Source organism: Bombina bombina, chromosome 12 (genome assembly GCF_027579735.1).
Source record: "Bombina bombina isolate aBomBom1 chromosome 12, aBomBom1.pri, whole genome shotgun sequence".
In the NCBI taxonomy this organism is placed as follows: Eukaryota; Metazoa; Chordata; class Amphibia; order Anura; family Bombinatoridae; genus Bombina; species Bombina bombina.
The window spans coordinates 63,974,224-63,998,336 of record NC_069510.1 but is presented as its reverse complement, the minus strand read 5'-3'; the positions used below and the strand labels follow the sequence as shown (position 1 = coordinate 63,998,336).

Below are 24,113 nucleotides of genomic sequence, written 5' to 3'. Positions count from 1 at the left end.
TGTTATCTATGTCTGGAGATAATAGATGATATTGTATTTATTTCATTATTGTGATTGCTTTTTCTTTTTATGAATTATGCTTTCTTGATTTGTTTTTTATAAATTTGATGTAAAATTGATAAAGAAGAGTGTCGGGTTAGAGCGTGAGCGAGTGAGGTTTTTTAACGCTCCCACAGAAGTCTATGGGAGAAGGAGTATGCGTGCAAGCGATATCCGAAGTCCTGAACTTAGAGCGCCTCAGTCTTTTGCTTGGGCACAAACAATTTACATACGTTAATAGTTTACTTCCAGTGGTGTTTGTGTGCGAGCAAAGGCTCTGAATAGCGCCCGCTTGTAAATCTAGCCCTAAATACTCTATAAGGAAGATATTGTCGGACGTATTCATTTTATGTTGCAAATAAAAATAATTGAAAAATCAACAGATGCCATTGTATTAAAAAGCTGCTGGGGGGGAAAAAAGAGACTGATATCAATTAAATTATTTTTATAACACGAGAGATTTCTAAACCCTAGAAAAACTATTTAAACCTAAATATTGTGTAACTAGGTTACAAGTCAGTTTTAGGAAGGATGCAAGATGTTAATGGCAGAAGTTAATATAAAGGACCACAGTATCCCCCAGCCCCTGATACCTTACACAGCCATGATGAAGTCTGCTTCCAGTTTGCTGATGCTGATACTTTGGGTCACCATCATTCACTGCTATGCTGAGGACACCTGTCCAGGTAAGTTATAGTTGTGTTACCAACCAAAAGTCCAGCTCATAATCTAAAGGGCTGATATTTATGTAGCACCAAAACCAGCATTAATCTAATGATAGATGTCATAATATTAGGTATGGAATATGTTAACACATTTCTATTCCCTTGTTGTTCAATGACATGGATAACTGGGTTATTATCAGGTCTCCAGAAAAAAAAATAGAGGTATAAAGGGATTTAACAGCAGCAACAAAGAAGTTAAAGGGAAAGTCTACTTAATAAAAAAATATTTGTTTAAAAGACATTCCCTTTAATACTCATTCCCCAGTTTTGCATAACCAACAGTGTTATATTAATATATTTTTTACCTCTGTGATTACCTTGTATCTAAGCCTCTGCAGTCTGACCCCTTATTTCAGTTCTTTTGACAGATTGCATTTTAGACAATCAGTGCTGACTCATAAATAACTCCATGGGAGTGAGCACAATGCTATCTATATGGCACACATGAACTAGCACTGTCTGGCTGTGAAAAACTGTCAAGTTTAAGGGCTTAGAAATTAGCATATGAGCCTACCTAGGTTTAGCTTTCAGCAAAGAATACCAAGAGAAAAAAGCAAATTTGATGATAAAAGTAAATTGGAAATTTTGACTAGAAAAATATATATAGATAGTAGAGAAAAGAATATATATATATTAATTTGTTTCTTGGCATCACAGTTTGTATAATCCTGTCATGCAGAAGTGAACATTATGTTTTCTGTGTTATTTAACTTTGGCTGCTAAGCCATTTCCCACCTGGGTGCTAAGCTGGTTTTGAGCTTTTTTTTATTTTTTTTAAATATATTTATTTTCCAGATCCCCAAGATTACCTTTCCAATGGTGGGTCTTGGGGGTCTGTAGCTGCTAAGATGCCTGAGATACAGGCTTCTAAGCAGCATGCCCCCATCTCCCTATACTTGTCCATTGTCATCTTTAAATAAAGTTGCGCAGTGACGTCTTCACGTCATTGTGGGCTGACGTCACTGCACCAAATGTGAAGCCCCAGTGATGCCTGTCACTATACAGGCCAGATCGCCGGGGTGTCCAAAAGACCAAAGAGACAGCACCGGGAAGTCCAATTATCCAAAAAATCTTCAGGAACAGGATATAAAAGCAAAAAAATCACTCTTTATTTATATAGCACAAAAACAAAAAATGCACAGAGTACGAGGTACAAACCATCAACAAAAGAAATGGTCAAACATGTTTCGTAGGTAATTTACATATTACTTTCTCAGTGATGCCTCCATCTCCTTATACTTGTCCATTATCAACTTTAAATAAAGTTGCGCGGTGACGTCTTCAAGTCATTGCGCAGTGACGTCTTCAAGTCATTGCGCAGTGACGTCTTCAAGTCATTGCGCAGTGACGTCTTCAAGTCATTGCGCAGTGACGTCTTCACGTCATTGTGCGTGACATCACTGCACCAAACGTGAATCCCCGGTGATGCCTGTCACTATACAGGCCAGATCGCCGGGGTGGGAGTCAGTGGGAGCCCCAGATTGCCCTCAAGGTGGGTGAGTGCTAGCGATGGCTCTGAGCCCTCGTCAGCACGTGACTGGGACAATTTGCGACGGTTCAGAAGCCGTCGTTAGCATTTAAAGGGTTAAGTGTGCATTTTGACTGCTATGATACTTTTATGCATTGCGCCTAATTACTCTCTCTCTTCTGTATGGTATTTGTCAATAAAAGCTAGATCTCCTATGGTTCCCTTAAAGGGACATGGAACCCACATTTTTTCTTTCCTAATTTAGAAAGAACATGCAAATTTAAACAACTTTCTAATTTACTTCTATTATCTAATTTGCTTCATTCTCTTAATATTATTTGCTGAAAAGCATATCTAGATATGCTCAGTAGCTACTGATTGGTAGATGCACATAGATGCCTCATGTGATTGGCTCACCTGTGTGCATTGCTATTTCTTCAACAAAGGATATCTAAAGAATGAAAAAATTAGATAATAGAAGTAAATTGGAATGCTATTTAAAATTGTATTCTCTACCTTATTCATTAAATATTTTTGGGGGGTTTAGTGTCCCTTTAATGCAGCACAATAGGATTTTTGTAATACAAAATAAGTACACACTTACTTTAAATAGGGAAATCAGCTCTTACCTGCTCTGTCAAAAACACAATATTTAAAACAAATGTTATTGTTTGGCCATTAAAGGGACATGAAACACAATTTTTTTCTTTCATGACTCAGATAGAGCATGCAATTGTAAGCAACTTTCTAATTTACTCCTATAATTTTTCTTTGTTCTCTTGGTATCTTTATTTGAAAAAGATGGAATGTTAGCTTAGGAGCCAGCCCATTTTTGGTTCAGTACCCTAGGTAGCGCTTGCTGATTGGTGGCTAAATGTAGCCAGACGCTGAACCACAAATGGGCAGCTCCTAAGCTTTACATTCCTGCTGTTCAAATAAAGAAACCAAGCAAACAAAGAAAACTTTATACTAGGAGAAAATTAGAAAGTTGCATGCTATATCTGAATCATGAAACCTATGAAAACTATGAAAGTGTAATTTTGGCTTTACTGTCCCTTTAAATTTTACAAAGACCAGAAATATATCTCCCAACAGATGTGAAGGTCATTGGTGTTGGAGACTCAGACAGACTGACAATACTGAGAGGATGTCCAGGAACCCCGGGAGCCCCAGGACAGCAGGGTCAGCCTGGGCCAGCAGGAATTAAAGGTAAACCAGCCTTGTTCTGTATCATATCAGACATTAAAGGGACATGAAACCCATTTTTTTCTCTCTCTTTATTCAGATAGAAAATACAAATTAAAAAAAGTTTCCAATTTACTTCTATTATCAAATTTGCTTCATTCTCATGTTATTCTTTTTCCAAGAGATATCTAGGTAGCTAGCGTGCACATGCTTGAAGCCCTACATGACAGGAAATACTGCTGCTATCTAGTGCTTTTGTTAATGTATAAAATTGTTGCAAAACTGCTGCCATATATTGCTGCAAACACGTCCACACTCCTGAGCTTTTCAGCAAATGATAACAAGAGAACTACCAATAGAAGAAAATTGGAAAGTTGTTTAAAATTGTATGTTCTATCTGAATTATGAAAGAAAATTTTGGTGTCCCTTTATCCTTCATTTAGAAAAATGGTTCTACAAAGACCTGCAATGTTGCTACAAGTTTACCCCCCCATTATGATTTATTGCATAAGCCTTGAACTTGTTTCTCACATATTTCTAGGAGATAAGGGCCTTCCTGGAATTCCTGGGAAAATGGGACCCACTGGGATGCAAGGTAAACACACAATATTTATTCACATTTCCTATGGGATATTATAAGGCATTTTGTTAAGAGATGTGCACTAAATGACTATTTTTTATAATATAATATTTAGACATGTGCATGGCGAAAAAATTCGGTTTGGTTCGGTTCGGATCGATTCAGAATTTTTCGAAGTTCGGTTCGGATCGATTCGAATTCGGAAAATTCTGAATCGATTCGTTTCGGATTCATTCGGATTCGAAGAAATTCGTCTGGATTCGGTTCGATTCGGTTCGGAAATTCAGCATTTCGGTAAGTGTTAGGTGGGATTAGACTAGTATTATGTACTGTATATTAGGTGTTAACCTAACATACTGTACAATACTAGTGTAATCCAATGGCCATCCGAATTTACGAATCGATTCAAATTAATTCGGTTCGATTCGGAAAATTCGGCAGAATTTTAATTCGGTAATTCGGTTCGATCCGAATCGCCGAATTTGCTGAATTTTCCGAATTTCCGAATCGAACCTAATCGCACATATCTAATAATATTCTGGTTAGGCAGGTGACACTTAAACAACATCTGCAGCTAACACTCTGACTTCACCATGACACTGATAATACTGGATCACAAAAATTAGCAGATATATGCAAAAAGAATCACAAATATTCATCACACAAGCAGCAGATCAACCACATCATGCACTGATTGGCAAAGCCAGTCTTTTAAAGGGACATTGTATTGTAAAATGTTATCTCATTTTTTAAGAATGCTTGTCAGTACTACTATTTCACCAGTGGAATTATCTAATACCGTATTTCCCAACTCCAGTCCTCAGGAACCTTAAAATGCCAGATATTTTTATATCTTAACTAGAGCGCAGGTGAAATAATCAGCTGATCAGTAACCATGGTTACTACCCTGCTCTCACCCATCAGATGATTTATTTCACCTGTGCCCTATTAAAGGGCCAGTAAACCTGGGAAATAATGTTATATAATTCCTAGGTTTACTGGCCCTTTAAGATATAATGAAAATCTGTTAAGGGTCCTGAGGACTGGAGTCGAGAAACACTAATCTAAAGCAAGTTTTTACCCTAAAACCAAGGTGTCTTGCTAACGGGAGTATATTGCATTATCTTATTGGACGCAGAGGCATACATTACTAAAGTGCACAATGAAAATCATATAAAATGAACCATTCACACAAAAAAAAAAATCAGGAAAAAAAATGTATTGTTAGGGTGCATCAAAAATCGTAACAAAAATTGTTCACCAAAAACCGTATTTTATCAAAAACATAAACAAGTATTAAATATGCACAGCATAAATCGTAATTAAGTACACTGGTATTAAACAAGTATTAAATATGCACAGCGTAAATCGTAATTAAGTACACCGGAATTAAGTATTAAATATGCACAGCGTGAATCATAAATAAGTACAAAATACAAAGCGTAATTGTTCAAACTTTTATATAGCAGAGAGCTATTTTTATGCGAGATATCTTGCCACTCGCAGAGATAGCCCCCTTTTTTTTATAGAATTCCATGAGGGCTGCCCTTGTGAGTAAAAAACATGTCTAGACTGGAACATTTTTTAGAATGGGCCCCTTAAGACCGTATGTTCTATAGCTCTCTGCTTAGATGAGATTATATAAAGTGACCCTCCAGCACTGTGATATCCTCAGAAGATTCCAAAAAGGCAGATTGTTATATTCCTGTGAGTGGGCTCTGAAGTAGATAGCTGTAATACTGAGATACCTGGTTCAGGCTTCTGGGATTTACTCTTTTTAGGCATAGTAGTACACAAAATGAGATAGACCCAAGACAATCCGGATATGTTGAAAATCTGCAGGATGTTTATTAAACTTGAACAGAGTGGCAGAATAATTTGACAGGAATGAAATAGGCACAGTAAAGGCAGGTAGGCATAGCAATAGTAGGCAAGATACATATATATGCTGCAGTCAGGTAACTCTGTAATAGTAGGCAAGATACTTAGATTAGCAGTAGACAGGTAACTTTGCAATGGCAGGCAGGAAAAGTAGATATGCAATAGACAGGTAACTCTGTAATAACAGGCAGGGTACATAGATATGCAGTAGACAGGAAGCTCTGTTATAGCAGGCAGGGTACGTAGACATGTAGTAGACAGGTAACTCTGCAATACCAGGCAGGAAACGTAGATATGCTGTACACAGGTAACTTTGCAATAGCAGGCAGGGTATGTAGATATGCTGTAGACAAGTAACTCTGCAATGGCAGTCAGAATACGTAGATATGCTGTAGGCAGGTAACTCTTCAATAGGAGGCAGGAAACATAGATATGCAGTAAAAAGGTAACTCAGCAGTAACAGGCAGGAAACGTAGATATACGTAGACAGGTAAACTTCAGATAGATTCTGTATACAGCAGAGTATTTAGAATTACGATTTTGCAAATTCTTATTATACTTTCACAGTTTCTGAGTAACTTTAACAAATTAGGCTCATACTTTGTATATTTATATATATCTTTTACAGATCACATTGCATTTTGTGATTTTTGGGCTAGATGATCAAAGAGTCTCTAATTTGGAGAGGAAATATAGTGCAGACTTCATAGGGGCTTTCACAATTTTAGGTTTCTCATTAAAAATTATTTACAAACAGCTTGTGCAATCATGGCAAACATGGTTGTAAATGCTTCTCTAGGATCCCCTTTGTTCAGATATAGCAGACATATATGGCTTTAGCATTGCTTTTTGGTAATTAGAAGGCCGCTAAATGCTGCTGCGCACCACACTTGTATTATGCCCAGCAGTGAAGGGGTTATTTAGGTTAGCTTGTAGGGTTAATTTTAGCTTTAGTGTAGAGATCAGCCTCCCACCTGATACATCCCACCCCCTGATCCCTTCCTGACCCCTCTCAAACAGCTCTCTTCCCTCCCCCACCCCAAAAGATCACCCCTATCTTAAGTACTGGCAGAAAGTCTGCCAATATAAAAATAAAATTTGGTTTTTTTATATATATTTTCTGCAAGGTAGTATCCCCCATTATTTCCCACCCTCCCTGATCCCCCCAAACAGCTCTCTAACCCACCCCTGCCATCTTAGGTACTGGCAGCTGTCTGCCAGTACCCAGTTTCCTGCAAATTAAAAAAAAAATTAAAATCCTCATTTTTTCTGTAGTGTAGCTGCCCCCCCTCCCCCTCCCTCAATGATGCAGTTTTTTTTGTTTTTTCTTAATTCCCTGTAGCATGGCATAGCGATCCCGCCCTCCTTCCGCCTCCCTGCAGTGATGGGCCACCCACCCGCCTCCCTCCTTACCCTCCCACCCACCAACGATCGTCACCACCGCAGTCTGATACAGAGAGGGCCACAGAGTGGCCCTCTCTGCATTGGTAAACCTGCAAATCTTTTTCTGAAGTGTCCCACTCATGGAGCATGCAGAAACAGCGCCATCTCGATATTTTTAGCTAGATCGCGGTAGAGAGAAGCCCAGGACTGCAGCAACTTACAGGGTACGGCAGTGGTCATTAAGGGGATAAAATTGCATGCTCTATCTGAATCATGAAAGAAAAAAAAATTGGGTTTAGGATCCCTTTAACTCCCTATCCATATTGACTTTTAAAAGAAGTACTAACCTGAATAGGAATAGTAGTACCCAGGGCTGCCACTATAAATTTTGGGGTCCCTGACAAACCCCCCTCCTTTGATCTGTGCAATTTTTGGCCAAGTGACTAAAACGTATGCACACTTTGTGTGTAGTCAAACAAATACACAGACACCTACAGAAAACACACCCAAAGAAACACTCACACAGACAACCACAGAAAAAGACACAAACATACAAAAACCCACAAAAACATACAAAGACACACACAGAAACACACATACACCCACACACACTTACCCAGACACCAACAGAAAAAGACACAAAACACAAACACCCATAAAACGTACAAAGGCACACACTCACACAGACACACACTCACACAAACGGCCAAAAAAAAACACACAAAGACACATACACTCACACAAATACCCACAGGAACAAACAAAGGGGCCGATTTATCATGCCCCATATGGTGCCGTATGCACCTGTTTCCACCCGAGCCTTCGGGCTCGTCGGAAAAAGGAGCTAAGAAGCAGCGGTCTTAAGACCACTGCTCCTTAACTCATCCACCACCTCTGAAGAAGTGCACAGCAATCCGCACGATCGCATACGATCGGGTTGACTGACACCCCCTGCTAGCGGCTAATTGGCCGCAAATCTGCAGGGGGCGGCATTGCACCAGCATTTCTAGTGAAATGCTGGTGCAATGATAAATGCCAACAGCATATGCTGTCAGCATTTATCGATGTGTGGCGGACATTGATCATTCGGCCCCAAAGACGCACATTCCCAGGCTAAAACCATATAATTATAATTTATACATGAGAATTGTTAATGAGAAGATAAAACTGCATCAAATGAAAGTTGAACATAAGAAAGTTGATGGTTTTTCTGCTACGGCAGTAATTCACCTTTCAAGTAGCCATGTGTCTTGTGTGTCTGTCAGGATAAAGACATGGGGGTAGATTTGTTAAAAGTCAATTGGACATGACCTCGCTAAATGTAACATTGCACAAGCATTTCTGGTGAAATGCTTGTGCAATGCCTCCCCCTGCTCACTGGTGGCCAATTCGCTGCTAGCAGGGGCTATCAATCGGGATGATTTCAATCCGCCACCTAATAGGTGGCCGTCAAGTTAGGGAGCAGCGGTATTATGACCGCTGCTTCTTAACTTCCGTTTCAGGCTCGCTGCTCATTAAATGGAGCCCTGTGAGATCAGCTGCATTTTTATCAACATAAAAAAAATAATTATAATGTTACTTTATCTCCAGATTTTGAATAAGGCAACCCAGTGATGACATAGTTAATAGACATGTGTAGCCGCGAAAAATTCGGTTCGGTTCGATTCGGACCGATTCGAATTTCGGTTCGGATCGATTCGAATTCGGAAGAAATCGAATGAATTCGTTTCGGATTCATTCGGATTCTTTCGCATTCGTTGGAAATTCGGTTCGATTTGGTTCGATTTGGTTCGAATCGATTCGGAATTTCGGTGGGATGTGCTGTGTATTACACTAGTATACTGTACAATACTAGTGTAATACACGGCCATCCGAATCTACCGAATAAATTTGAATCGATTCGGATTTATTCGGTAGATTCGGCACTACCGCAATTCGGAAATTCGAATCGATCCAAATTCTGAATTCGGCAAAATTAGTCCGAATTTTGATTCGGACCGAACCGAATCGCACATGTCTAATAGTTAACATGAAATAACCAAAATTAGATTTCGGGACCAAATTATACATTTAGCTGCTAGGAGAAAAAAAAACCTGTATGTTTTCAATGTACATTCCTGTGCTGAGAAAAACAATCTTTTCTTTTCCTTAATGTGGGGCAGGGGCCTTAGCCTACCTTTCTGCAGCATGCATCCCTTCCTTCTCCAGTCCAGTGTGCGACCATTATTTCTATTATGCCTTTAATTATAAGGTCAGTCACTTACCAGGCACTATTTTGTCCTGCCTACCTTCGCGACCCCCTCACCAATCAAATCAGCTTATCTTGTGTGTTAGATATTGATTGATTTGTACTGCAGCAAAGTAAAAAGCAAACTTTGACTGAGTCTGGCTTGCAGAAGTAGGAAAGTGGGTTGAGCCGGCCCGGTGGATGGGAGTGCATGATGACATCATCGGCAGCTGGGCCCACCCCTCCCGGGCCCTCCCGGTGACGTTTCATAAAGGTTTAAAAATGTAATAGCCAAATAGGCAATGCTAAGGAATGCAGACACAATCATTGATAAGCATCAATAAGTGAGTCACTGTCACCTCTGGCTTTTACTGCAAGCAGGACTAGCGCTCTGTAAGTCAGGCAAACAGCGGGCCCTCCTGGCCGACCGGACCCCTGACTGTAGTCACCCCTGTCACCCCACGATGGCGGCCCTGGTAGTACCTAGAGCCAAAGTAGAGCTAGCCATATCTAGCTTAGAGATAGTTACCCAAAGTTCTATGTCAAAAAAGGAAACATCCTTTTAAATATTAAGGGCCATTGCGAGTGGATCGCTAGAAGTAAACTTTTTGCATCCGTTGGGTTGCGCTGCTATTAAGAGTTGAAAGTAAAAAGTTTACTTCTAGCGCAATTAGACTGTCATGCAAACGATAACCTATTCCCCCATTGAAGTGAATGGAGAAAAAAAAAGTGGAAACACCCCACTCGCACGCTAACCCGAACTCATATTATCATATGCGCTAACCTGATCACATATTTACATATGCCCTAACTGACATACGAATATTTCACATTCCAATGTTCTTCACAAAGAAGAATATGTTCTATTTATTCATAAATACATATTTCTATATATATCTGATGGTATTTTGGTACAATATATATCTATACCTATATTTACAGATGATTATATATACATACAGATATATTAGGAATATCTAAAACACATAGAGAAAACCCTGCACTCACCAGCAAGCTCACAGTAAAGATTTAAAATAAAAAATGGAAAGGTTAGTTACCACATCTGGCCAAATGGGACAAGCCCAGGTACCACGTCAAGGTCCTTTCCAATACCTGAGTCCCTAACACAGCCACACAATGCAAGCTCTCAAGTCCAAACAAACTGGGAACAAGGGATAGGGGTATTCACTGTAAATATTACACATTCCAGTACTCTGCACATAGCATCTATATATATATATATATATATATATATATTTATATATATAGGTATAGATATATATTTTACCAAAAACATAATATACAGTATATATATATATATATATATATATATATATATATATATATATATATATATATATATATATATATATATAAGAATAAATGGAACATATTCTGTTATGTGAAGAAGGAATGTGAAATATTCATATTTTATGTCGGGTTAGCGCACTTGAGAAAAGGTGATCGGGTTTGAGTGTGATTTTTTTTTACTTCTATGGGGCAATATGTTAACGCAGTTCTGATATTCTAACTTCGGCTTTTTGCGTTTGTCGATTAGCGCTTGTGCAAAACCTTTTTACTTTCAACTTGTAATACGCGTGCTACCTGACGCATGCATAAAACTTACTTCTAGTGCAGTTAACGTACGAGCGGGAGTGTAAAATACCGCTCCACTCGTAATCTAGTCCTAAGTGTACCTACTAATAGCCTATTAGTGAGTGCCAACATAAATATTAACTATTAAATATTAACTATGACATCACACAATCCCGGCACTGAAGAAAATATTCAAAGCAAAGTCAGTTCATCTTTATTCAAAAAATAAAAATACACAGGGACACAGCAGTATCCAGTGACATATTAGCAAGGTGATAGAAGGACCTTAGTCCACCCGTATCATTCGCGTTTTGTGCGTCCAAAGCACTTGTTCACTTATAAATTTTACTTTCCTAACAAACACCCACACTACTGAACTTACCATCTGCAGAAAGAAACAGCTTCCAGTAGTAGCCAATCCAGAGCAGTAAGCGTTAAAGCAGGGATCTGTCTATGTGGAGTTAAATGATTATCCAACAGCAGGAGACTAAGGACCAGTCCCCGTGACACCTGTGGCTGACTCCCACTGGATGTAATTGTGCCACTACCCAGTACTCCATTAGCTTCCCTCTGTCCAAACCTCTCAGGGGAAAATGGACCTCAAAACGGTCTGAGGACCGCTCTCATGAAAAAACACCTGAAGCAACTCCAATGTTCACCTTCCTGCAATGACAAGACTCATTTACTAGTGAGGTGGGAGGGTTTTTAAGGCCTTTAGAGTTTTGGGAATCTTTGCCTCCTCCTAGTGGCCAGGGAAATAAAATCCAAGGAGGAATTAGTCGTGGACTTGCCCACCTTTATGAAAAAAAAAATATATTAGCGATTGATTTATACTATGAGAGCAAAAATGCAAGCCGTATGGATTTTACACATGATATTTGTGTGTCATACAACTTGCATTTTTGTGCTCCACTTGTAATCTAGGTCTAAGTGCTTTAAAGGGACACTGAACCCAAATGTTTTCTTTCGTGATTCAGATAGAGCATGACATTTTAAGCAACTTTCTAATTTACTCCTATTATCAAATTTTCTTCATTCTCTTAGTATCTTTATTTGAAATGCAAGAACGTAAGTTTAGATGCCGGACCATTTTTGGTGAACAACCTGGGTTGTTCTTGCTGATTGGTGGATAAATTTATCCACCAATAAAAAAAGTGCTGACCAGAGTCCTGAACCCCAAAAAAGCTTAGATGCCTTCTTTTTCAAATAAAGATAGCAAGAGAACGAAGAAAAATTGATAATAGGAGTAAATTAGAAAGTTGCTTAAAATTGCATGCTCTATCTGAATCCCGAAAGAAAAAAAATTGGGTTTAGTGTCCCTTTAATTAGACCTTTGTAATACTGCAGAAAAAACCTTGTGCTTACTACAGGAATATACACATGTACTATAAATGCCCTCTAATCTCAATAAAAATACAGTTGGTTGTGGTGTTAATACAAAGTTCTTCATGTAAATTTATTTTTTAGGAGAAAAAGGAGATTCAGGCAAGCAAGACTTTTACAGTGAGTATTTTTTGGCCACTAGCTTAAATATTTGTTTTATTGTTTTTTTTTTGCCTTGCGCACTTGGACTTGTTTGGAGTTTCCATCAGTCTTTCTCGCTTTTTTGTGTATTTTAACAAATCCAGAAATCAACAGTAGAGGTAAGATATAAACATTCATCATTTGTTTTAACAGTTTGATACCAGCGTTTTGAAAGTGATGCACATTACCTATTGATGATTATGTCGGTCCCTAAACATACCACTGTAATCAGTATGTATACCTTTTTTTAATGTTTTTCTACTCAGCCTCAAGAGACTGCAAGGAACTAAAGGAACAGGGTTCAGTATTGAGTGACTGGTACACAATTTACCCTGATGGCAAGGAGCCATTGAAAGTGATGTGTGATATGCACACTGATGGCGGGGGATGGATTGTAAGTCAAAACAGAATGGTGACTGTACCTTTAAGAATACACCTATACAAATTATACTTCTCATTCATCCAAAATACCTACCAACTTAAAGGGACAGTCTACACCAGAATTTGTATTGTTTAAAAAGATAAATAATCCCTTTATTACCCATTCTCCAGTTTTGCACAACCAACACAGTTTTATTAATTTACTTTTTACCTCTGTGATTACCTTGTATCTAAGCCTCTGCAGACTGCCCCCTTATTTCAGTTCTTTTGACAGACTTGCATTTTACCCAATCAGTGCTGACTCCTAAATAACTCCATGTGCGTTAGCTCAATGTTATCTATATGGCATACATGAACTAATGTCCTCTAGTGGTGAAAAACTGTCAAAATGCATTCAGATAAGAGGGGGCCTTCAAGGTCTAAGAAATTAGCATATGAACCTCCTAGGTTTAGCCTTCGACTAAGAATACCAATAGAACAAAGCAAAAGTTGTTTAAAATGACATACCCTATCTGAATTATGTAAGTTTATTTTGGACTAGACTATCCCTTCAAAGGGACACTAAAATCAAAATTAAACTTTCATGACTCACACAGAGCATACAATTTTAAAAAAAAACTTTCCAAATTACTTCCATTTTCAAAACAAGCACACTATTTTTATATGCAACCTTTCTGAGGCACCAGTTCTGCCTCCTACTGAGCATGTGCAAGAGGGCACAGTATATATGTATATGAATTTTGTGATTGGCTGATGGATGTCACATGATACAGAGGGAGGGAAAATGAAAGTAACTGAAATTTGTCAGAAAAAAATAATCTATTACTCATTTAAGATTTAAAGTAAGTGCTATTGCATTGTCTTTTTAGTATGTATTTATTAATTATGCATTTCTCTACTGTATTTAACGGTCCTTTAAGATGGTCATTTCTGAATCGCTCCTTCTCATTATTTGTTGCTGTAATTGATCTATTAAGATGGAATCCTCTACATCATACACTGAATTTTAGAGATATACATTGGGGCATATTTATCATTGTGTGAGCGGGCATGATACGAACTACCGTATCATGTCCGCTGCACATCGATAAATGCTGTCGGCATTTATCATTGCATTTATCATTGCAGCAGCAGTTCTTGTGAACTGCTGGTGCAATGCCGCCCCCTGCAGATTCGCGGCCAATCGGCTGCTAGCAGGGGGTGTCAATCAACCTGATCGTATTCGATCGTTTTCAAACAAGGGGCGTCATGCTCCATTCGGAGCTTGATAATTCGGCCCCATAGTCTTAAAATGTACACAATTCCCAATAAAAATGCTGCTATCTAAACACAGTTTCAATCCCTGCTTTTATCATACAACAATCATACAAATGGATAAACACACAAGATTACACATGAGACTTGTATTATGGGCTCGATTTATCAAGCTAAGGCAAACAGGGACATACATATGCGCCCCTATCGACCGCAGCTCGCCTGTCGAATTTGCGCTCACTTGCTGCCGCCCCTGCCCACGCACAGCAAATCACGCGCGGGCAGGAGCTGAAATTCTCTAAGAGGTAGAGAAGAGTGTTGGAAGCAGCGGTCTGATGACCGCTGCTTGATAAATATGGACTGCAGGTTCTCTTGTGAGAACCTGCAGTCGTAGGGTTGGAAAAAGCTTGATAAATCGAGCCCTATTTATTTCATATTCCTAAAATCTTGTTGCTTTGCCTGTATTTGGAATACTCCAGAAACCTATGAGAAACTATAAAATCCTAATGATCTCTTTATGTTTGAATATTCTTTATTAAATTTTAGTAATAAATTATAACAGAAATAAACATACCCTCTTCTCTGGTTACCTCTACCATTCGGTGGTCCAGAAAGAAGGCTTACAAAATGGCAATGTTATTCAACTTTTGATTCACAGAGAGGAAAAGAAAACCGTTATGAAATGCAAATAGTTCACATTCTATTATTCTAAGTCCATCATTATCAAATGATAACAGAGTCCTGTAGTCGTGAGATTAAAAGTGATCAGTCCATATTCTCATTATTTTCCGGGTCTCTTCTATTTTTAAAGTTTGAGAAGGGGATTATACTGTTGAAACATTTTTGGGTTTGAACTTATGCTATATGAGTAAGAAACAATATAACATTTTGAATCTACTAGTACCTGAATCATCTAAAGGTTTTCTCGATTAGATAGGTCACCTTTGAGAGAAGGCATATCTAAGTAACAAAAACTGGGTTGAAGAAGGACAGAAAAAGAAAGGGGAGGGGGTAAGGAGTGACGACATATCCTCTTTTTTTAGTCTGTATTTTATGTGCGTCTATGGGTGAAGTTGGTTGTGATTATTTTAATCACCTAAAGGTATTTTCCCTGACTCTCCTGCCCAACTAGGAATCACTTACTTATCCAATAGTACCAGACCGCTTGAACTGTTTCTCTGTTATCTAGAGACCCAGATGCTAGCTCATACATAGTATAGGTATGTTGTATTTTGTTATATATTTCCGTCCATGTTGGGCTACCTGTTTTCAAATATCTAGCTATGCATGTCCTTGTGACTGTGCTTAGGATCCTGATAAATGTGTTAATATGTTTATTGTATATGCTAATGTGTTCATGTAGGAGGGCCTGTGATATTGTGAGGACAATATTTTCATTCAAGATTTGACTAAGGAAGTTGGATAGCTGTCTCCAGATTCCTGCAATTTCCCTACAATGCCACCACATATGTCTGTATGTTCCTATTTCTCCACACCCTCTGTAGCAGTAAATACTGCCTTGTGTATGCATATGTGCAGTTCTCGTAGGTGTTAAATACCAACGATATATCGTCTTAATGACATTTTCTTTGAGGTCCACACTTATAAGCCCTTTCTCTGCATTCTGAAATAATGTTTCCCATTCTTTAGCGTCTTTATAGATAAGTAGTTCCGTTTCCCATGCCACCATAGTCAATGTTTTTGTGTTGGATTGTGTAGCTTGTATGGCTATGTATAAGATAGAAATAGCATGTTTGTCACGATCTGTTGTTCTACAGAAGTGTTCTATCGGGGTGGTGTTGTTATCTCTCGGGATTCTCAGGTATGTTTGTATTGCTGACTGTATTTGTAAGTACATGTACCAGTATAATTTCAATGGGTTTAGTTTTGTTTGAAGTTGATTGAATGGCATTAAAGTTCCACCCTCTAAGTAGTCTGCAACTCTATATAAGCCTTTGTTTTCCCATTTTGTAAGTTGAGCCCCTAGTTCGTTAGGCAACATAAATGTTATTGGTATGTATAAGGAGTGTTTTGGGATTAGTTTGTATTTAGTTTTTGCTAATTTCCAAGTGGCTATTGTGAGATTTGCAGTGTAGGGTCTAGGTGTCTCTTTGGTGACCTGCGTTTTCACTGGATCCCAGATGATTGTATCACTTTCGTTCCACCCGCCCAGATTTGCCTCTAGTTTAGGCCATATAATCTCTTCAGATCTCTTTAGCAGGAGGACATCCTGTGCTAGTCTGGCAGAGTTATAATAATCTATCAAATTGGGGACCCCAATGCCTCCCAGTTTTTTGTGTCTATTTAAGATTGATTTCGCTATTCTGTTCGTTTTATCACCTCTAATGAATATTTGAATCTCTTTTTGTAACGTCTCTAAATCCGCTTTCACTATTTTAATAGGCAGGGTCCTAAATAAATATAGTATCCTTGGCAGGGCATTCATTTTTACCGCTGCCACTCTACCCAGCCATGAGAAGTTAAAACTTTTCCATTTCGACAGATCTTTTTTAATTTGTTTAAATAATGGTGTGTAATTTACTCTATATAGTTGTGTGGGGCAGTTTGGAAGATGAATTCCTAGATATTTTAGGGACTGTTTCATCCACCGAAAGCGGAAATTTGACTCTAATAGCATTTGAATCTGTCTGGGGATCATAATGGAGAGGGCTTCACATTTTTCTTCATTGATTTTGAAACCGGAAATGGCAGCAAAGTTTGCCAAGGTTTGATAAAGATTAGGTAGCGATATCAGTGGGTTCGTCACCGTTAGTAGTATATCATCCGCAAAGAGAGCTAGTTTATATTCTGCATTGTTTAACTTAACTCCTGCTATATCTACCTGTGAGCGAATCTTGGCGGCAAGTGGTTCCATGCATAGGGCAAAGAGTAGCGGAGACAGGGGGCATCCTTGTCTGGTCCCGTTACGAATTGGGAAAGGTTGAGATTTATAGCCTGCCGCTGATACTTGTGCTCCTGGTGAGGAGTAAATAGTTTTTAATGCTTTAATGAGTGCCCCCTCAAATCCCATCTTATGTAGTACCAAGAACATATAGTCCCAGTCAATTCGGTCAAACGCCTTCTCCGCGTCCGATAGGAGCAGAGAAGGCGTCCGCGTCTCTTTCAGGGCATGAATTAAATTGGTAACTCTACGTATATTATCCGGGGCTTCCCTACCTTTAATAAAACCCACTTGATCTGGATGGACCAAGTGGGGTAGTATATGCTTTAGTCGGTTTGCTATTATCTTTGTAAGGATTTTAAGATCCTGATTGATAAGGGATATTGGGCGATAGTTTTGACATTTTTTATGGTCCCTTCCAGGTTTGAGGATAACTACTATTTTGGCAGCTAGTAGTTCAGATGGAATATCCCCTCCCTCCATAACGTAGTTGCAAAATTTAACAAGGTGTGGAATTAATTCTATTTTAAAGAGCTTATAATATTCGCCTGGAAAGCCGTCCGGGCCTTTTCCTGGTTTAAGATCTTTGATTGCCCCTAATACTTCTATAGTGCATATGGGTGCATTTAATGTTTCCTTTTGTTCATTAGATATGGATTGTAATAAGTCTGGAGTAAAGAATTGAGATAAGTGTTTCTGTTTCCGTGTTATGCAAGACTTTTCTCCCGTTATACAGCTCACTATAGAATGACGCAAAGGTATCTACTATTTCCTGTGGGTGTGAAGATAGTTTGTTATTTGGTGTTTCAATGTGGGTAATCGTTGAGGCCCTATGTCGTTCTCTTATTTTATATGCCATGTATCTGTCTGGTTTGTTGGCGAATATAAAGTATTGTGCCTGAAGTTTCTGAATAGCTCTAGTGGCTTGAGTTTGGAGGAGTGTAGCTAGCGCTGATTTTTTAGCTTGGAGGGTCTGTTGAGTTATTCTTGCTTTAGTAAGTTTATGTCGCCTTTCTAATTTTTCGATCTCTGTGTGTAGCTGTTTTAGATTCTGTCTGTACTTCCTAATCTGCAATGTTTTTTCCTTGATCAGTATCCCTCTTAAAACTGCTTTATGAGCTGCCCACGTGATACCAGGATTAGACGCAGTGTCTGTGTTTATATGCCAGTACTCTGTTAGTGATTTAAGTATGTTGTTATGTGTTTGGGGGTTACTAATATATGTTTTGTCAAAAGTCCATGTTTTACTTCGTCTTGGGTCGCTCAATCCCTCTACCTGTAAGGTTACAATCGAGTGATCGGACCACACTCATACATATATCTGAGAACTGCTTAGTAAAGGTTGTAATATCTGGCTAGCAAATATGTAGTCTAATCTGATGTAAGACTTGTGTGCTGCCGAGTAGTATGTGGTATCGTTGGTCAGACCATATAATGTAGCCCATGTCTCTATCAGGGAATGAGGTAACAAACTTTCAGTAATTGATTTAACAATGCGGTTATGTCTAGCTTGCTTATTAGTTAGAGGTTTAATGTCTGTTGGACTGATAGGTCTCATAGTAATATTGAAGTCCCCTGTCAAAAATATCCTGGTGTGGGACCACTGCGTGAGCAAATGTGAGATGTGTTGAAAAAAGGTGTGTTGATTCTCATTTGGTGCATAGATATTGCATAGCGTGATTTCTGAGTCTGATATTCGCCCTTTGACTATAATATATCTCCCTTCAGTGTCTGTAATTATATCTTCTTTTATGAAGTTAAGTGATGAGTGAATGAGTATAGATGTGCCCCTTTTTTTGGCTGTTGTTGTAGAGTGATAATGGGTGTTGAAATGTTTTGCCCAGTATTTAGGGATTTTTTCTTTAATCAAATGGGTCTCCTGAAGGAATAGGATATTAGCATGTAATGAAGTGCATTGTGACATCGCCATTCTTCTTTTTACATCTGTGTTTAAGCCCCTTACATTGTGGGACAATATCTTTATGTTAGGAGTCATGTTGGCATGTCTATGGTAATATGCTGTGGAGTTGCTTTTGTTACCTGTAAATCTCTGACATGGAACTCTATTTGAGTGGTATGTGGATAATCAGGGTCACCCTTGGTGGTCTGTGGTATGTCGTCACTGGGAAGGGGTAAGGAGCTAAAGGAAAGAAACATTGTCAATAACATAGGAAACAGTAATCTAAACTCCTCAATTTGAGGGCTTCCAAAGAATAATTTTTAACATATCATAAGAGTAAAATAAGAATGCAAAAAAATAGAAAACACAGTGCGCCTGGGGGGGGCACATCTCAACATTATCCTAAAACTTTTGTTTCTATAACTCAGTGTGAGATCCCTAGGAGCAGATTACATTAGTTAACATCCACTCCCAGTTGTCATTCAAGTGTTGAGGATTATGTAATCCCCATATCCATCGTACTACATTGTTTATGATGTGGTCTAGGAGATTTTTCCTCTCGTTTCTTTTATTTTTTGTTTCTTATGGTTGATTGTCTGCCACTTGGATGTATCTGAGTGCCTGTCTGGGTCTTTGCTCTTCGCTGGATTAGATATCATGTTTGGAATAGTAGGGGGTTCTAGCTCCAAGATCTTACATATCTCTGGTATGTCTTCTGGCTCTTTAAGTGTAATTGTCCTAGAGTCTTTTGTGATATGTAGGGCAAATGGGAACCCCCATCTATATGAGATCTGATGTTTTCTGAGAAGACTGGTGAGGGGACGTAGGGCACCTCTCCTCTGCAGAGTCTTGATGCTAAGATCCTGATAGAATTGGATTACATTGCCTTGGTATTTATAGGTTGGGTGCTTCCTTGCTGCCTGCAAGATTTTTTCTTTATCTGGGAAAAAAGTCAATTTGGTGATGACATCTCTTGGGGGTAGCCCTGGTTTAGGTTTTGGTTTTAGCGCTCTATGCGCTCTTTCTATGTGAAAGGTGTAATCAGCCGGGGAATTCGTAATCTGGGTAAATAGTTGGGTGAGGTAGGCTAGTATCTCCGACTGAGCAACTTCTTCTGGTATTCCTTTAAGACGGATATTATTCCTCCTGCTTCTATTCTCCAAGTCTTCCATTTTATCTTGTAGTTCTTCCAGTGTTTGTTGTTGTGTGGAGATAATTTGAGACATTTCATCCATTTGATCTACCATGGAGTCTTTTTGGTCTTCTAGCATCTCTATCCTGTTACCCATGTCCATTAAGTCTGATTTGATTTCAGAAAGGCTGCTGGTCACGGATGTATGTATGGAATCAATTTTTTCCCACAGTTTTTCAAAATTGTCTGCAATATCCTTTTTGGACACTAGGTTTCTGAGGTCAGCTTTTGTTAATGGACTTTTATCTTGCTGCTGTTGTTGCGAGTCAGTGTCAGATTCGTCATCTACCTCTGCTTCCGTTGTTGATTTGCTTGCTTGGGTAGATTTAAAAAATGCAGACACAGCTGTAGATTTAATTGTTTTGTCCCCTTTAGTGGGTCGTTTAGAAGCCATTTCGGTGATGGTTGGGTATACCTAAGGCAAACGGTGAGGAGATTAGAAGTTTGTCCCTCCTATTTAAGTACAAGAAGAGACTATTTCTTCCTAAGCAATAAACAGCAGGCTATTTAATCTAAGGGGAAACCTGATCCAATCCCTGTTTTTCTGTAGGAGTTATAATCCAGCAGGCAATCTCTGTAGGTAGAAACTTGAGAGATATCTGCGTTTTCACATCATATGGGGACTCACATTTAGGTTGTTTTCATTATGACAGTTAATGTTTGACTCCCCCCACAGCGGCTAGGGTGTCGCTCACATACTAATTGATGGAATGGTTGTTCAGGGTTATAGGTGGGTCTTCAATTTGTCTTCAAATAGCAGATTATAACCCAGAGGCGGACTACAACCCTCTACTGTGTTGCTATATATATCTTCAAGGGAGGCGAAGGTAGGCCAAGTTGTGGCTAAATGAGGTTGTGTTATTTGTTGAGTCTTCAGTTAGCTATTAGCTGTATAGAGAAAGAAATGTTCCCCCAGACAGTCCACAATCTGATCTTTAGGTATTGCAATAGCTTGGTGGTTTCCCTCTCCCCGGGGCAGTTATCCTCACAGGATGATCACGGGAAAGGGTAAAAGGGGTATGACCTGCCACCACTCTAGGCTGACAGGAAAGGGGGGGGGGGGAGGGTGATAGAAGAGACCAGGATCAAGTTACTTCTGTAGCACTGCTGTGGCAATGCAATTTATCTCTGTAAAGGCACCCAACTCAGTGTTAAGCAGGATGTATAGGGGTCAATCTGCAAATCCAGAGGGATTATAAAATTTCTAGGATATCTACTGCTCTCTGTATAGAGAGGATTTGAGATGACTCAGTCTCTAATGTTATTAAGTGGGGTCTCTGTAGGCCTGCAGGCTCCCTGTGTATGTACTGTGTTCTCCCCAACAAAGTGGGCCCTCCAAGTTCTCTGTGTTCTGGCTTAGTAGGGCAACAGCATCAGGAGTGTCTTTTTATTTTTAACTGCGTAGTGATGTCTGGCCCCTCTGCTAAAGTCTGCTGTACTGGGATGTAATATTCCCCTGCTCCCACTATCTCTCTCAGGGGACAACAGCAGTCCGATTAGGGCAAATCAATAATATAAAATGAGCTTACCATCCCCTCGACCTCTCCTGATGCGGATCGCCGCAATCCACCGCTGCTTATGTAGGCCCAGCAAAGATGGCGTCCGTTCGCGCCACTGATTATGTTAGTGCCGTTTAGGATTGAGTTCGCACTTGTGGCTCCGGCTGTGCCAGGACGAAGCTACGGTCCCCTGTCCAATCCACCGCCGCTACCGTTATGGGGTTATCTGGCTGGATGGTAAGCAGTAAGCCGCCGATCTGTCCCTATCCCGAAGGGCCCGCTTCCTCTGTTTAGGGTCGGTCTGTGGGTTAGCTGCATAACACTGGAGGCCGCCTGACACAGTGCCCAGATCTTCAGCTCCGGAGCGGATCCCCGACCCTCCGGAGGTCAGCTGTTCCTTTGGTAGACCTGAAGTTGGGTGGCTTCCTTATCCGTCTGTCTCCTCTTTGCAGGTGCTGGGTGCCGATCTGGAGGTAGTACAGGGTTGCTTAGCAAGCCCAAACTACTGATATGAAGTGTGTCTATACTCAGTCCACTTATGCTGGGAGCTTTTAAGCAATTTGGGCCACTTTTAATTTACTTAATATAAGTGCGTCTGCTTCTTTAGGCTGTTGGCTCCGCCTCTAATGATCTCTTTAAAGGGACAGTCTAGTCTAAATTAAACTTTCATGATTCAGATTGGGCATGCAATTTTAAACCACTTTCCAATTGACTTTTATCATTAAATTTGCATTGTTCCCTTGGTGGTATTTTTCAAAAGCTAAACCTAGGTAGGCTCAAACTGATTTAGAAACCATTGAAAACCGCCTCTTAGCTCAGAGCATTTTGAAAGTTTTTCACAGTTAGACAGTTCTAGTTCATGTGTGTCATATAGATAGCATTGTGCTCACTCCCGTGGAGTTATTTAGGAGTCTGCACTGATTGGCTAAACTGCATGTCTGTCAAAAGCACTGAGATAAGCTGCAGTCTGCAGAGGCTTAGATACAAGGTAATCACAGAGGTAAAACATATATTAATATAACTGTGTTGGTTGTGCAAAACTGGGGAATGGGTAATAAAGGAATTATCTATCTTTTTAAGCAATAACAATTCTGGTGTAGACTGTCCCTGTATCAGCATCACACATGCATACCTCACATTCATTTCATATTACAGGGGTCTAGTAGTGGGTAGAAAAATGCAGACATGTAAGTTTACCTTAAAAAAGTAATATTACCATAGAGATATATACATTAGATATATTATAATTATAGTTTAAATAAATTATATATGTGCATCAGGTGGCGCACGTATTACAAGTTTAAAGTACAACGTTTGTTCTCTTGCAAAACACGTTACATTTAGCCACCAATCAGCAAGCGCTACCCAGGTGCTGAACCTAAAATGGGCCGGTTCCTAAGCTTACATTCCTGCTTTTCAAATAAAGATACTAATCGAACAAAGACAACTTGATAATAGGAGTAACTTAGAAAGTTGCTTAAAATTGTATGCACTATCTGAACCATGAAAGAAAACATTTGGGTTAAGAATCCCTTTAACATCTCAGTGAATAACGTTTTCATTTTTGTGCTCATATTACAAGTCCAAAGTTATTTTTGTATCACATCTGTGATGGTTTAGTGCACGCTAACATCTACATTTCGGATAGTACAGGTGTGATAATTCCCTCACATGGATGGAAAGGAAAAAAATCTGCTCAAAATGTTCATTTTGTTCTGTGCTATATTATTTCAATGAAGCTTAAAGGGACATGACACCACAATTGTTATTTGATAATACTGATAGATCATACCATTTTAAACAACTTTTTAATTTACTTCTATTATCTAATTTGCTTCATTCTCTTGGTATCATTTGTTGAAGAAACAGCAATGCACATGGGTGAGCCAATACCATGATGCAGCCCTATGTTACTTTGTATGTATTAGTGTAATGAGGGGCACATTAATCTCTACTAAATGCATAAGCTATTGTTACGTATATGATTTCTCTCCATTTTCCCGTAACTATAGGTTTTCCAGAGACGTCAGGATGGCTCAGTATATTTTTTCCGTGATTGGAAATCCTACAAGATGGGGTTTTGGCAACCGTATGAATGAGTTTTGGCTGGGGAATGATAATCTGCACAAGATTACTTCATCAGGTAACATTAAAAAATATATATAATTTGCATATGATAGGGGGGGTAAAATCTGCACAAAAAATGTACTCTTAAAGGGACATTAAATATTTTGAGATGGTAATATAAAATGATAAATCGTATATATATATATCTGCATTATACTTATTTATTTTGTTCCCTTTTCCTGTAATTCAATTCTGAAATTGCTTCTCAGTTCCTGTTATAAATGGAAGTGCAGAACACTGTTATATTCCA

At 39.1% G+C, this 24,113-nt stretch overlaps 1 protein-coding gene across 1 annotated transcript; it reads left to right on the top strand.

The window, feature by feature from the left end:
• The first annotated feature begins 617 nt into the window (after nt 1-617).
• On the top strand, nt 618-23,882 carry LOC128643038 (ficolin-1-B). Its single transcript, XM_053695959.1, has 6 exons — nt 618-725; nt 3,328-3,441; nt 3,959-4,012; nt 12,552-12,587; nt 12,875-13,002; nt 23,749-23,882. Exons 1-6 carry the CDS (start codon nt 644-646, stop codon nt 23,833-23,835), a joined length of 501 nt encoding a protein of 166 aa, XP_053551934.1. The 5' UTR covers nt 618-643; the 3' UTR covers nt 23,836-23,882.
• The last annotated feature ends 231 nt before the right edge of the window (nt 23,883-24,113 follow it).